This window comes from Neopelma chrysocephalum, unplaced genomic scaffold, assembly GCF_003984885.1.
Source record: "Neopelma chrysocephalum unplaced genomic scaffold, ASM398488v2 Primary Assembly neopelma1_84, whole genome shotgun sequence".
Taxonomy (NCBI): domain Eukaryota; kingdom Metazoa; phylum Chordata; class Aves; order Passeriformes; family Pipridae; genus Neopelma; species Neopelma chrysocephalum.
In genome coordinates, this window is record NW_020897746.1 from 3,792,255 (window position 1) to 3,806,816 (window position 14,562).

Consider the following 14,562-nt stretch of genomic DNA (forward strand, 5'->3'; position numbering starts at 1 on the left):
CTGGGAGATTTTGTTCTCCTCATAATTGAGTTCTGAATAGCTTGTTGGGTGATGATGTGGCTGTTCCTGTGGGATCTTCCAATGCTGCTCCAAGAGAGCTGTACAACTCCCTCAGGAGAAGCACTGAAGGGAAACAGAGACCAAGTACATCCTGTAAATGCTGAACAGGTCTAATTGCTGGGGCTGGAAATTCATTCTTGTGTGACTGGTATGGGCTGGGGAAGCCCTTGTGATAGCAGAAAGATACAGACATGCAGTCTGTCTTTGGATATGGTTGAAAAACAAGAGTTATTGTCATGTAAAAGATCAGGAGTGGTGATGAGATGCAAAGAGATCCTTGTCTTTGGGATGGGAAACTTTTCTGGAAGCCCCAGACAGTGTGGGACACCTAGAACTGTGTCTGGATTGGTTTCTCCCTGGAATATGCCCGTTTCATCCCCATCCTTCTGCTGCTTAATGTAGTTCCAGTCAGATCTTCCCAGGCAAACCCCTGGCTGTTCCGTGGTGTGTAGAGGCTGTGGCTGATTCCTTATGAGGGGTTTATTTTACTTTATTTCTTTCTCAGAGGCTGTGCCTGTTTCCTTCTAAGATGAGGGATTTATTTTGTTTTATTCCTTTTTCAGCCTTCCTTGAGTTTTGCCAGCTCTTTTCTCTATCAGCCAGAAGCCTGCAAGATGTAAAAGGAATGCACTGTCTTCAAAACGCTTTTTTAATGCCTAATTCAGGAAAATAAAGAATTGTTTGATAGTGCCACTCTGCCTCTGAGGCACAGGCATTGCTGGGGCTGTGTGAGGGAGTCTGCCTGGTTCTCGGGATGGGGACGGGGTGTCTTCACATTCTCAAATCTGCAGATGCTCCACACATCTGGCATGCGAGAGCTGGGCTGCACTGTTTGCCTTCTTTAGCAACTGGAATCAATCCAGCCTGCCAGTTCCTGCAAAGCTCATCCTGTGGTTTAGTGGATAATACCGATCCTTGTTCAACTCCCACACTTTTGTGCCTTTCAAGCGGGTAGAGAAGACTTTGCAGAGCTTGTACTGTGCTGGGATTCCAGTTCATCGCTGTGGAAGGCAGCATGAATATTCATTATGCCGTGGAGTGCTTGCTCCATAGTTTTAATAAAATGTTTATGACTACACAGGAATGACCGTGGAAATCTATGGCAGGTTGTGACTGGTCAGCAGGTCTGAGTGATGCAAGGTGGCAGCAGTAGCTGAGGAGGAAAGGTTGAACTTCACTTTAAACTCAGTGAAGTGTCTTCACAAGTGCATTTACAGGAGTTTGACTTCTGCTGACGTTGTCTCCTCCTCTGCCAGGACGAGTGTTTCGTGTCAGTCCCTGTGCAGTTGTGGAGCTGACTGTGGTCACTGCACGGTTGGCTGAGCCCAGGGACCAGGAGCTGCACAAACCTGCGTTTCCTCGAGCGCTCAGCAAAGCTGCTGAGCGACACAAATCAGAGTGACAGCCAAATCAAGGCAGATCCGTTAGGGATGAGCGCCCAGGCTTTATTCTGGGACTGCACCAACATGACTGAAGGTGAATCCAAGTGTCCCACACCTAATGTCGTCCTCAGCAGACCAAAGATGCTCTGATCCTGTTCACATCTCAGCTAATGGTGTGGTTGGTGAGACTGTTTCCTGTTCACAGTGCTGGTACAGTCCCTCTCTGAGAGGTGCAGAGGGGACGTGAGGCAAGAGGGTCTCTGTGAGCAATTGGTGACATTGATTTTTGGTGCTAGATTGTCCCCCAGCCTCTGTGCCTTGAGAGGCAGCGGGATGCAGACATGTACCTTGGATAGGTTGGACAGGTCTCAGAGCAACATTACCTAGTTGAAGATGTCCCTGCTTGATGCAGGGGGTTGGACTAGGTGGCTTTAAAGGTCCCTTCCAACCCAAACCATTCAATGATTCCATGACAGTGTACAGAAATGGGTCTTGTCTAAGAATTGGTTTCAGATGAGCCTCATCAAAGCTGTGGACGCTGAAGCTTTTTGCCCCCTCTGACATGAGGGTGCTGTGGCTGCTCCACACCACTGGCCTCCATCTCTGTATTGAACACTGATGAAGGTGTTTGATGAAGATGGGAAGGAGGCATTGCTGAAGAGCAGGACAGCACAGAACAGAGTGTGAGTTTGTGAGCGAGCCCTGCATTTTTGCCTGTGCTCCCACCTCACCTAAATCCATGGATATATAGAAGATAGATGAGGTGAGCAGATTTTGGTATGACTGCGGCTGGCAGCAGACACAGATCATGGATTAAACATGTGGGTTGCAAGAAAGGGGCTTTCTTGAGGCAGACAGAGGAGCCTGCTGTTGCCATGCAGCCCTATTCATCCCCGGCCCGATGCTAACAGCATTATCAATGTGTTTATACGAAGCTTGGCTGCAAAATGGCTCATCGTCCTCAAGTTTTTTCAAGCGAGTCTGTAGCTTTGCTAAATACTCCTTTTATTGTGCTGCCAGAGGCTCTCCCAGAGGCCAGTAGAGGAGGTGGCCTATTTGGCCACAGTGATATCTGGACCGGAGATTCAATTCCCGCATGTCTTAAATCTGTCTGCAGACTGGCAAGCGACCAAGTGGGCATCTCTTTCTGCAACTAATTGGCTGTTTATGTGCAAATTGGCCTCTAGCTGCTTCCACCATGCCTGGCTCACCAGAGCTGCACGAGAGCATTGTGCTTGCAGACCTCAGTGAGCGCCTGGGCTGTGCAGGGGATGGTGACAACGGGGACAGCCCAGCCCTGCTTCTGGGTCAGGTCACCATCCCTGGCTCTGAGCAGGCAACTGGAGCTTCTCTGGGCTGTTAGCATTTCTCTGCAGTGCAGGAATTGCTGTCCAGCCTCCAGCTGGCAGGAAATGCTCTCCCAAGTTACAAGCAAGCGCTGTGGAGAAGGTTTGTTTGGAAACCACCTACAGTAGTGGAGCAGAGCTGCAGATGAGATGCCCCTGGTAGGGATGTGCAGTTCTGTGGCTGGAGCTGATGGCAACAGCATGTGTCTGCAGATTGATTAAGGGCCTTCTTGTTAAGAGGGTCTTGCTGACGCGTCAAGGCACGTGTTTTTGCAGGATAGAACTCCCCAGGGACTCCAGCAATGGATTGAAGCAGCAGGGCAGTTTTATTTGACTCTCAGGAATGTTGTCCGGTTGTTAAACCAACCAAACTGGGGGTTCTGTGCTGCAGGGTTGGTTTTTTTTTCTGGAGATATGGGGAGAAGAAAGGTATGTAGGGACAGAGCTCAGGTCTGGTAGTGTGTTCCTTTGTGTTAAGGTAAATGTGGCTGTGTTGGTCTATCTGCGCTTACTTGTGTGGGAATAACAACATCCCTTGAGCTTATAGACACTGCCAGTCCCTGCTGAACGAGAAAGGCTGATGCTTAATGCACGCAGCGCTTTCCTCCTGTCATTCCTTTATAAGGAAAAACATTTCAGATTTAGTTCCTACCTTATTTTAACTTCTCATAAACAGGGACTGTTTAATTCTGCTAGCGGAACATCTAGTCCAATACTCCCTGACCTGATGTGGTTATTCTAGACTTGGAAAGATGAAGTATTAACAAAAGTCAGCAGAGTGAGGCTGAGCTCACCAGAGAGCAGTGTGGATGATGGGGTGGCAAACGGTGCCTGCAGTCCGGAGATGGCAGATGAGCACCATCTGATCTCCATGTGGCTTGATGTAATGGCAGTGACCACATCTCCTTGGAAACGGGAATTTGCTCTGTTCCCCTTCCCCTGCTGGGCTTGGCCACAGGTGTTACGGGTACAAACAGGATGGGCTGCATGTGGGCAGAGATAGCCCAGACCTGGCTGTCACTGCAGGGGAGCAGGGCCAGCTCTGCTCCTTCAGGACATTTCAACTCTGCTGTCTTCATCTAGAAACATGAGTGTCAGAGCTAATTGCCCAATACCCTGCACCAAAATGCTCCACACAACTTCTTCAGGAAGGGCTGTGCCCTGTGGCTGGTGGCAATGCAGGCGTTGCCCAAGTGCCTCTGAGTTTTGCCCTATTCTGGGATCCCCAAACTCAGCCCATCCCCAGGGTTTTGCTGCCCCATTTGTTGGGGATTTGCCAGTGGGGAATTTCTCTCCCCTTGTATTGCTTGCTAGAAATCTCCCCCTCTCCCTCCTGGCTTGGTGCCCTCTCTCTCCGTGGCTGGTGCTCTGCCCCCAGTGTGCTCACAGGCCTCTTTCCCATTTAGGGTAACGCTGGATGGGCCCTGCTTTTGGCCTGCTTGCAGCACATCTCCCAACTGACTTTTTTCTTTTTTTTCTTCCCAATCCTCTTTTGTTTCTGGAGGCTGAAATCCCCAGCCTCGCCCAGCCGCGTGTGCCGGCTCTGGCTTGTGCCAAGGGATGGCTCTTGGAAAGCTGCACTGGGGCAGGTGTGGAGGGGGGAAACCCAAGTGTTGTCCTGCTTGGGATGATCCTTGGTGTTGACAGTCTCTTCTAGAAGGCAGGGTTGAGCTCAAGAGTGCTGGTGACAGTGTCAGGTCTCTCCTGCAGAAATGATTTAATCTCAGCAGGAACAAGAGCCCTGTGGCAGGGAGCCCACAGTCATGGCTGTGCATGGGCAGGAGCTGGGACAGGCAGCAGTGGCTGAACACAGGAAAGGGAGAGGAAGCTCAAGGAAATTCCCCTAAAAATGTTGAATCAGGATTTTTTTTTATTATTTTTTTTTTACTCCAGATCTTTAAATCAGCTGTGCAACTTCTACATCTGCAGAAAATGCTGAGTCTGTGTTGTCGGGGCTGGGTGGGTAAGAGATGGACTGGGGAGCAGAGGGTGGTACTAGTCAGAAAGCTGGTTAGAGGGGACTTTGCCATCCCCTTTGCCCTGCTTTTGCAGCAGGAAAGGCAGCTGGAATCTGATCTTTCAGGCTACCTCCTGTTATTGGGGTCGATCCCCTGAATCCACAGTTTGGGATTGTTGCTTTAGTGGTGCCCAGCACAGCTCAGCTCACTCGGTCCCTGGAGTCTGCTGGATTATACTGGGATTTGGTTAGAGGGGGTTACCTTGGGTGTGTCTCTGGTGTGAGCCTGACAGGGTTGTAATAGACTTTTCAAGTGGACAGTTTAATGAGGTGTGAGAGCCAAGGCAGACTTTGCCCTTGCTGAAGGCAGCTGCTCCCTCCATGGGTCCAGGCTGGCCCATGTCTTTGCCATTTGCACTCCCTGAGCCCAGCAGTTTAACAGCACCAATCTTGCCTAGTTTTATGAGTGTCCATGTTAGACCTGCCGAGCTCTCCCAAGCAGCAGCGGTGCCGGAGCTGAGGGCATGGTTCCCCTGGCCAGACCATTGCAGGGTGACTCCAAATTCCCATCTGCGTGGAAGTGGGAACACACAGCCCATGATGCTTGTCCACTTGTGCATCCTTCCCATCCCTGCGTGGTGGAGCTGGAGCAAAGGGAAGCCACCGGTGGTGCTTGGTTCTCATTGCCACACCTCAGCATCCCTGCTGCTCCTTTCACTGTCATCTGCCAAAGCCTTTAAAAGGAAAGGAAAATTGTGTTCATTCTTCCTCTCCTTCCTTTCCTTCTGCCCTTATGTCCTCCTCCCATCGTGCAGTGAGCTCCCACGCTGTGTCCATGCTGCCCAGAGGAAACTGAGTGGGTGTGGGGCTGCAGCTCCATCTGGGAATTGTTCTTATCAAATTGGTTTATGTCAAAAAGAAATAATAATAATAAAACCTTTGATGTAAGCAGGGAGATCAGGAGGTACATCTGCTCCTGAGGCCTGACCTGCAGCTCCTGGTGCTTCCTGAGCCTTTACAGGGAGTTTTAGGGTCTTTGTGCTGCAGCAGATTTTAATGCATGCCTGAAATATCTCAGAGGAGCAGGGAGAAACAACCGGGGGCTGGTGCTGGGAGCACGAACTGCTGGAAATGGCTCTCTGAGAAGGAGGCAGAAGTATAAGAAAAGCAAGTTTCCTGCCATAAGCTGGTATATTTATGACTGGAAAGTTTTGGGTTGAAAAGGTCGTGAGCAGGCGGCTGAGGGAGCAGCAGAGGCAGGGGCTGTAACAGCCCGTTTCCCAGCTCACGCCCTGCTCTGCAGCGGGGACGGGAGGGTCCTGTGGGGGTCCGGTAGGGTCTGATGGGAGAGGGATGGGGAGCACCGGAAGGGTGAAGGACAGTGCCCAGAGCAGCTGGGATGTGTGGGGGGAGGCAGGATGGTATAGGATTTGTACCCGCGGGGCTGCTGAGGGGGTGGGCTCGGGGTGGAGAGCCTGCGCTGTGCCTGCCTCCTCCCCTTGCTGTGCGGGGATGGAGTTTCCAGCCCTGCCTTGGACACCACGTGAAAATGAGACACGCACATCTGGAAGTGGAGTGCATGCCTGTAGCATTGCCGGTTTATTTATTCCTGCAAATTCTCCCTAATTAGGGACTGCTGGGAAGTTTACAGTGCTGGAAATGGTCTCTATCCAAGGGGTCCAGTGTTCTGACTGACCGTGTCCTTCTCTTTCCCCCCCTGCAACTACCATAAGCGTGCAAGCACTGAAAATGGGGAGAAGGTGTTCCCTGCCTTAAGGCCCAGGCACTGCAGTTCCTTCTGGAGTCAGATGCACCCTCAGCCCCATGGGAAGGTTTTCCAATGGAAACGTGCTGGGCCCTGTGTGTGTTAAACTCATCAGAAGATGAGCAAGGTTCCTGAAGCCTCTTGTTTCTATTAAAACATCTGTGCTGTCATGTGATGCTGAGTTTCGTGCCTGTTTGGCCTTAATATTAAAATGCTGTAATTAATAATTAATTTTTTAAAATAATTAAAGTAATTAAGTCGGTTTTCTGCTTGGATTCTGAACTGCACCTCCCAGGTTCTTGGGAACATCTGACCTGAAACTAAATGAGAAGAGCGAGGGCTTGAGACTGAGTTTGTTTTAACTGCCTGAGGTTGAGGCAGATGCAGTTCCTGATCCTCTTTCCATTTCCTTCCCCTGCAAGTGTCCCCTGCTGTTTAATCAACACCAGGGAGTTGTGCTTCCCTTCCTTTCCTTTTTCCCTTCCCAGGCGTGTGGGCTGCCAGCCTGCTCCACCAGTGTGCTGGGGACACCACAGCCCTCCTGGGAGCACCAGGGTGGCTGGGACAATGCTCCTGGCCCAGGCTCAGAACAGCATTTCCCTTTCCAGGTTCTCAGCACACACAATAGCCAAAATCACTGTCTCTGTGTGAAATGCTTCAAGCTGGGCTCCAGCCCTGGCACGAGAGTGGTGGGGGCACAGTGAGCTCAGCCTGTGCTTACAGATCACCAGGTAAAAAGCCTAATTGCTCTTTGGAGTTGACGAGGCTTGGGGGGCACAGAAGGATGTTGGTAGGGGACAGAGCTGTGCCCCTCAGCCCAGCCATGTGCTGCTGGAACCCAGCATGGGGAGTGCTGACCTACAGCATCCTTCCTGCTGGCAAGCAGTGGGACCAGGTGCCTGGTTTGAATCCCACTTGAGCACTTGTGGAGCCCCAAGTGACCTCATTGGAGGCCCAGGGAGGCAGTGGAGGTGTTGTTGCCCATCGAGGATGAGCACACATGGGGTGCAGGACAGACTCAACTCTGTTTTCAGGTTAGCAGGATGAGAGGATGGATGTTGGTCCTCCCCTTGCCTTGCTCAGTGTAATGATACGTGATGCATCCCCTTGTCCTGTTCAAGAATAAGCCAGTATCTACTCTGCACACTGATTTCATGGAGTTAAGCTTGAAATGAAGTTAAACCTTAATCTTCACAGCCGTGGCCCTGCTGGAGGTGGGGAGAAGGGACTGCAGGAGCATAGTGTCTGTAGTTGTTTCTCCACCCACCCAGCTCCAATGGGGCATTTCAGCTCCAAGGTTGTTCCAGAACACCAAGTTTGCTGTGTCCCCTGTTTGTGCACTGAATATCTGAGAAGCTGTAGGCTCAGGGACCATCTCCTTCCCCTGGTTGTATTTTATTTCCTAGAAACAGAAACCTGTTTGGCTTTTTGCACCCTTGATTTCGCAGCAGTCCCTTTATATCTCCTACCAGTAGCTGGTAAAATCTTCTTCTCATTTCCTCTCTTATTGATCTGTTTATACCATACCCATGTTTGGGTTGAGATTGGGGTTTTTTTGTTTTGTTCCCCTGGCAACAGTGATCTTTGCCTCCAGCAGCTCTCCCCTGTGGCACATCTGTGGGTGATGCTTCTGGCAGCCCCATCCCCTCTCCACCTTCACGTGGTGTGTGAGTGAGGCTGGGCAGCCAGGATGACTCAAGATGGAGCACTAGTGATTTCTGCTTTGCTGCTGGAAGTGTTTCATTTAATACATTTTAGGACTGTGCTCTCTTTGACTGTGTGGTGTTGGTGGCTCATGGTCATGCTGGGACCCACTGGTGCAGCGAGGTCCTTTGTGTTGATGCTCTTGTCATGAGCAAAGCCTCTATTAAAAGCCCTTTAGGTACTGACCTTCCATCATTCTTCCAGATTTCATCCTTTTTCTGTTATCCGGTCTTCAGAGTTACCTGATCCTTTCAGTACAGAACTCTGGCTCTGTGTTGGTGATGGGGGCTGTGTAGCTCTGTGGCACTAAGGGATGAGATCTGTCTGCGTTTTCTTTACCAAAAAAAAATCAGTTAACTATCCAGAAATCTCAAACCAGCAAACCTATTTTGAATCATTTTAACTTTTCCCATGATCTGAGTTTCCTTGCAAAGGAAGGGAAGTGTGACTAGCACTGAAGTGCGTCCGTCTTCCTTTTATTTCCTACTCCTTTGGAAGCAGGAAGAGCCTGAAGTCTTGGGAAAGAGCCTTTTTTCATGACAATTTCTGCGTAATCAGGGCTGGATTCGTGCTGTCATCCACATGAAACTATGGGCGGAGGTGATGGGAACTGCGTCTCTGGTTTTCCTTCTGGAGTCCCCTCGTCCCCAGCCAGTAACACCAGCACTTCCCAAGGAGCTGGGAGCTGGGTTCAGCACTGCTCCCTGCCACAGCCAGCTCTGGTCTTATGACTTGCCAGCTCCCTGTTTGTGAGTGATGCCTGTGATGTGCCTCAGTTTCCCCAGCTGTGATATGGAGATGACTGTGCCTCTTCCTGGTAGGTTTGGAAGCAGAAATGGGTTTTGGGCAGAAGCAGCACAGGAACTGAGCAGCTGCAGGGAGCAGAGGAGTGGAAGGGAAGGTCATGGCAACAGCCTTTTTTTTTTGGCTTAGAGAGAAGAGCTGTGACTCACCATTCCTTCACCTTCAAAATCTGCCTCATCTGGGTTAGTATGTGTCTGTTACTCTGTGTTGATGCTGCCAGTGCTGCCCTGTGCTTGAGCTGTGGGGATGATGGGTTGGTGTCTCAAGTGCCTCCACCCACTCACTGAACCTTCCCGTAAAGGCTGGGAAGGATGGTTCATCTCTGATCAGCAGCAAGGAAAGATATTTGGACTCTCAATAGAACCATCAAGTGGTTAATAATAATATTTAGCTGTTCCTACGTAGTAGTTTTGGTCAGTGAGTCTTGGTCAAAGTGTTTTATAGAAGAGGCCAGAATCAATAAAGAGTTTTGTTTTCTAATTAAAATAGGAGGAGGAAGGGGAAGATCCTGTGAGTGAATTACCTGGTTTTGTGTAGGAGATAATTTAAGGCTCAGGTAGCCACAATGACTCATGGCCCCATTCTAACCCAGCCTGATGCTCATGACTGCAGCAGATCCTGAGACCGATAAGAGCTGCAAGAGTTCAGAAAAACTTAGACTTGTGGGAGGAAGAAAATCTGCCTGAAAAACTGCATTCTTAGCAGCCTGCAAGGAAACTGTACAGTGCTGTTTAAAAAGTGTTTGGATAGGAAAGTCCCTTTTCTGCCTTAGCCTGTCTTGATAAGGGATCTTCTAACACCCATACCTGCTGTTTCTTTGAGTTTTTTTCTCTCTTGTGCTTTTCTCCTTGAAGTGATTTTCTAGGTCTCCTCTGCCTTGTGGTCTGTTGGGATCTGGAGAAGCCTTTGAGGCATCTCACTGCCTGGAGGGCAGGAGAGCCCAGGGGTAATACAGTACCCAGGGGACAAGGGTCAAGGTTTCTTGCATCTGCCAGTATAATGGCACTGATCTAATTTTAGCTTGGTATCTATAACTGAGTGATCAGCAGATTTTACAGACTGCCTTTTCAGGGCAGGAAATCCCTTCCAGGCCAACAAAACAACTTTGCAGGAACTTTGTTGCTCATCTGAAGAGCACAGTGATGGTGAAGGAGAGAAGGCGGGGCAGTCAGTGCTCACAGTGGCCTATGGTAGAAAGGAAAAAGAAATATTTCCGTTGTAATGTAAAACAGAAAGGAAAGTCATTTACCTAAACCCCTCCTTCAGCCAGGAGGGTTTGCAGAAGAGGGATTTTATCTTGGACAGCAGTTGCTGTATAGAGTATCCTAAAGGTCTCATCCAACCAGGAGCTTGAGGTGAGGCCTCTGATACAGTAAAAACAGTGAGTGAGACCATCAGTTGTGTGAGCAAGGGGAGCAGCAAGTGATGGAAGAGATGTGATCTTCTCTCTTTTAAGAAGTGAGTTCCTTCTCTTTTAAGATAATAGTTAAAATCCAATGACAAACACTTGTGAAATGTAGGGAGAAAGGAGCAGGAAAGCCAGATAAATGACTGAAGGAAATACTTGACACAAGGACAGAAGGAGCAGAACCTGATTACTTTATCAAAGGGAGTGTAGGTGATGTGATCAGTGTGGGAGATCTTTCACCAGGAGAAGGCTCAGGGTCCTTAATCCCCTTGATCTACCAGAAAAGGGCAAAGCAGAGGCTGTGCCAAAACTGCATTTGGATGAATACGACACACACTTGTGCTATGCTGATGGGGAACCCCAAAAACAAATTCCAGGGGAGGAGGCAGATCCCTCTGGGGTGGGTGCTCAGCTTCCCAGGGTTGCCTGTCTTTCTAGAAGAAGCATTTAGCTAAACATAAGCTTTGGGGTTGAATATGCAGGTAGAAAACCAGATGAAATGGTGTTTGGTTATGCGCAGATTGGACAAGTGGATGATTTGTTTTGGTCTTGCAAAGCCATGCCTCTGACATGGCTAAATCAGATAAAAGGGCAAGAGAGTCTCCATGAGAGAGAAGGATGGGCTTATCTCCCTGAGGAAAGCTTGCTCCTCCTCTACCAGCAGGCGCTTGGGTTATGTGCTGTAGGGTGAGCTGTTTACATACCTTCCTGCTTTAAATATTTACTATTAGAGCTCTGGATATTCTTGTTATTCTTTACTTGCTGTAATTTTCCATTTTTCTCTCCCCCTCTCAGTGCCTTAGGTGCACATGGGTGCAATATTAACCAGCTGGTTTTAATGAAAAGGAACTCCTACTTATAGTCCGGATATTTTATTTCACACTTCTTGGGGCTCTCTTCGAGGCCCGTTGATTTGCTAAACTTTTATTAGATCCAGGATGATAACATTGTCTTTGCTTAGGAAACACGGAGTGACCTGGGGAACTGAGACTAAACCAAACTGCCTCAAACTCTTCTGCTGAAGTGCTTTGAGCTCCTTCATCTACTGCACGAGACCGGCAGACGTCATCGTGACTCTCACTACTCACAATCCATCAAGAAATAGAGTTTTTTTTCTAGTGGTTTATTTCTTCTTGCCTCCAGTTGACCTCAAAAGCAGAGCCCCCATCACAGTGTCACACCAGTTCCTGTGTGACCTAATTCAGAGGGGAGGCCACTAAACTCCAGGCAGTGGGTCTGATACTGAATCTTATGGGATTTGCAAGACTCTGAACATCAAAAGATGTGCTTGGTCCTTCCTCAGAATGACCCTATTGCTTTTTAAAAGTCTTTTTCACAATAATGATTTTTAGCTTCTCTTGCTTAGTTCATTTTTTCCCTACTTTAAACCTATTCTACAGCCTTGTGATGAGGATGTACAGGGGAGTTAGGATGCTTAACATCCTTTGCAAAAGGCTAATCCGTGTTCTGCTCTTCCAGTGAGGGAGTCATCCGTAGTTTTTAACAAAGTGGCTTTTTTTTCTCAGTCAGTAATAAAGGTAATTATTGACAATTACATTTTTACCTGTTAGAAATGGATTGCGGATGTGACCTGCATATGAGCACTTGCGAAGGGAAAAATAAGACGCTTTCTTTCAAAAATCAATGCCAGCGATGCAGGATCATCCTGTGGGATGTGGCAGCTACCAGTGCTCCCCGTGGTAGGGACAGCAGGGACCCAGCCCCCGGGGGCTGAGCTCAGTGTCACAGGAGCCACAGGTCCACCTTCATTCCTGTTCTCTTCCAAGGCATTGGGAACAGGTAATGGTGTTCAGGCAGGGAAGATGCCAAGGAGCTTTACAGACACTGGATGGGGAGGCATTTCCATTTCCATCTTGTGATGCACAGAGATGCAGAGCCTGTTCCTCCCTGTACTGCTGTAATATGTTGGTTGACATCACCAGGAGGGCAAGAAATGAAAGAGCTGAGTGCTGCTGTCTGTCAAAGCGGAGGAAAACCGCTGTGTCTACCTTGAAACACCACACCTCTATTTTAAAGGTGCGTTCTCAAGACTGTTTAAGCAGTTCTCATGTTTTCAAGTAATGCCTTTCCTTGGATTATAATCTCAAGCTATTAACAGCGTGGAAAACCTGGAGCTTATTGAGTCTGGGAAATTGGTACTGTTGGCTTCATTTTGTGGTTCATGTACAGTCTTGGGGAGTCTGTGGTGTTTGCAGACTTTGACAATGTGAAATTTAAAGTATGACATCAGTGATGAAGCACGTACTATCTGCAGTGACAGATGGTAACAGTACTACTGCTTTGCATGATTTTTCTTTATAGTTTACCCAAAGTGGACTAAAAGCCCAACCCATTAATTTTTCTTTTCCTGTTGATGTGCCCGGACACATTTCAGTGGGTATCATCACTTTAAAATGATGCTATTAAAACAGGGTGGGGAGGATAAAAGAGGGTCAAGAGGGCAGGATCTGAATCAACACGGGAAGGGAGAAACATCAGATAGCGAGGAGAGAGGTGCTCAGACTGAGAACGTGTGAGAGGTGGGGAGGAGGCAGCAGTGCCACGGAAGGGATTGGTGTCAATGCCTGGAGCTGGGGCTTTGCCTCGCTGGCTCTGGCTGGAGGGGAGGGAGCTGCGGCAGCATTGGAAACGCAGTCCTGGGCTCACCGCAGTCATGCCCAGCGGCACTCAGCTTCGGGACAAGTTTTGCTGCCCCTCCTGCTGCTACAGTGATGGTTTTTCAGAGCTGGCTGCTTGGATTTGGCAGTGACGGATTAGCGCAACTGGTTCTAGTGCTGGTTTGATTTTGAGAAATTGTAAGACGGGAGGTGGCCAAGTTGCCCCTTTCCAAAGATGGGCAAACCGGGGAGCAAAAGGGTTATCGGTGCTGGAGAACACCGGGGGCTTGACCCACCCGTGTGGGCTGGTTCCACCCGCGTCCTGGGGCAGCGCTGCGTTGTTATCCCAAGCTGTTATCCCTTACCAGGCGGAGGGGGGGCACGGAGGGGTGCGGCGGGCGCGGGGTTCGGGCGTTCAGCCCATCCTTTCTGCCGCGCCGCTCCCGGGCCGGGGGGGTGCGGGACGCGCTCGAACCCGCACGGTGCCGTTCGCCCGCGGGCGGGCAGTGCCCGGCTCCCGCCTGGGGTGCCCCTTCCACCCTCCGGCACTTGGCGGAGGTGCGGGGCGGTGCGGGGGTCCCGCCCGCCGGGCCGCGGAGGGGCGGGCGGCGTGACGGGCGTGGGGAGCAGCCAGTGCGCGGCGAGGGGCCGGGCCGGGCCGGGCTGGGCTGGGCCGGGCCGGGGGCATGGCTCGCTGCCCGGCGGGGCGGGGGGCGGCCGCAGCCGCTCGCCCTCCGCCATTCGCTCGGGCCGCAGGCGGCGGCGGCTGCTGCGCACCCGCGGAGCCGGGGGGCAGCGCCCCGCGCCCCGCCATGACCGACCCGGCCGTCAGCGCCCACCTGGAGGGCATCATCTCCGACTTCGAAGGTGGGTGGCCCCAGGGATGGGGAGCCCCGGCGCGCGGGGAAGCTGCTTTTGGGGCTAAACTGGGAGGAGCTGCCGCGGCGGCGGAGCGGGGTGAGCTCGGCTCGGCTCCGCCGGGGCACGGCTGCTGCCTCTCCCCCCGCCGCTGACACCCCGGCGGTCCCGAGTGTCACCCCGCGGGTGGGGAAGGCTGAAAGGAACGGGGGCGTCATCCCTGGGAGCGGCTGCGCCCGGTGGTATCTGCCAAGGCAGGGGCTTACGGGATGTTTTCTGCCTTCCTGCCTTTCCCGAGTTGATTTGTACAGTCTTTTCAGCTGAAAACACCCGCCTGACGAGACTGAAAGTCTGAAAAAAACGAGGCACCGGCCCTTCTGTCGACTCCCAGCTTTGGGATACAAACACAACCCTGGAGTAGCTGGGATGTGGGTAACCATCCGAAGTTTTACATATTCCCATAGCGGGAGCTGCCCGCCCTCGAGAGCTCTGCAGTTGTCCCGTGGCAGAGCTCCAGTCGCCCGGAGCGTTGCCTTGCTCTCTGACGGAGGATCCCCTTGTGGGATGGCTTCTCCCCGGGTCTGTGCCTCTTGCCTGCTGTTCTGGCTTTTTCAGGCGAAAAAAAACTAAGCTAGCGGGAAGCGTGCTGCTGCCAGATGG

The 14,562-nt window shown here is 50.9% G+C and overlaps 1 protein-coding gene across 6 annotated transcripts in view; it reads left to right on the top strand.

Moving 5' to 3' along the window:
• Window positions 1–14,562, top strand: part of SEPT9 (septin 9) — a 136,579-nt gene that overhangs the window by 51,031 nt on the left and 70,986 nt on the right. The window contains exon 1 of one of the 6 annotated variants that reach the window (XM_027691563.1): window positions 13,747–13,911. The exons of the other annotated variants lie outside the window; for them this stretch is intronic. Coding sequence (XP_027547364.1) covers window positions 13,857–13,911 — 55 coding nt within the window. The 5' untranslated portion in view covers window positions 13,747–13,856. Of the gene's footprint in view, window positions 1–13,746; window positions 13,912–14,562 lie in introns of those variants that run through there. 6 annotated transcript variants of the gene reach the window in all.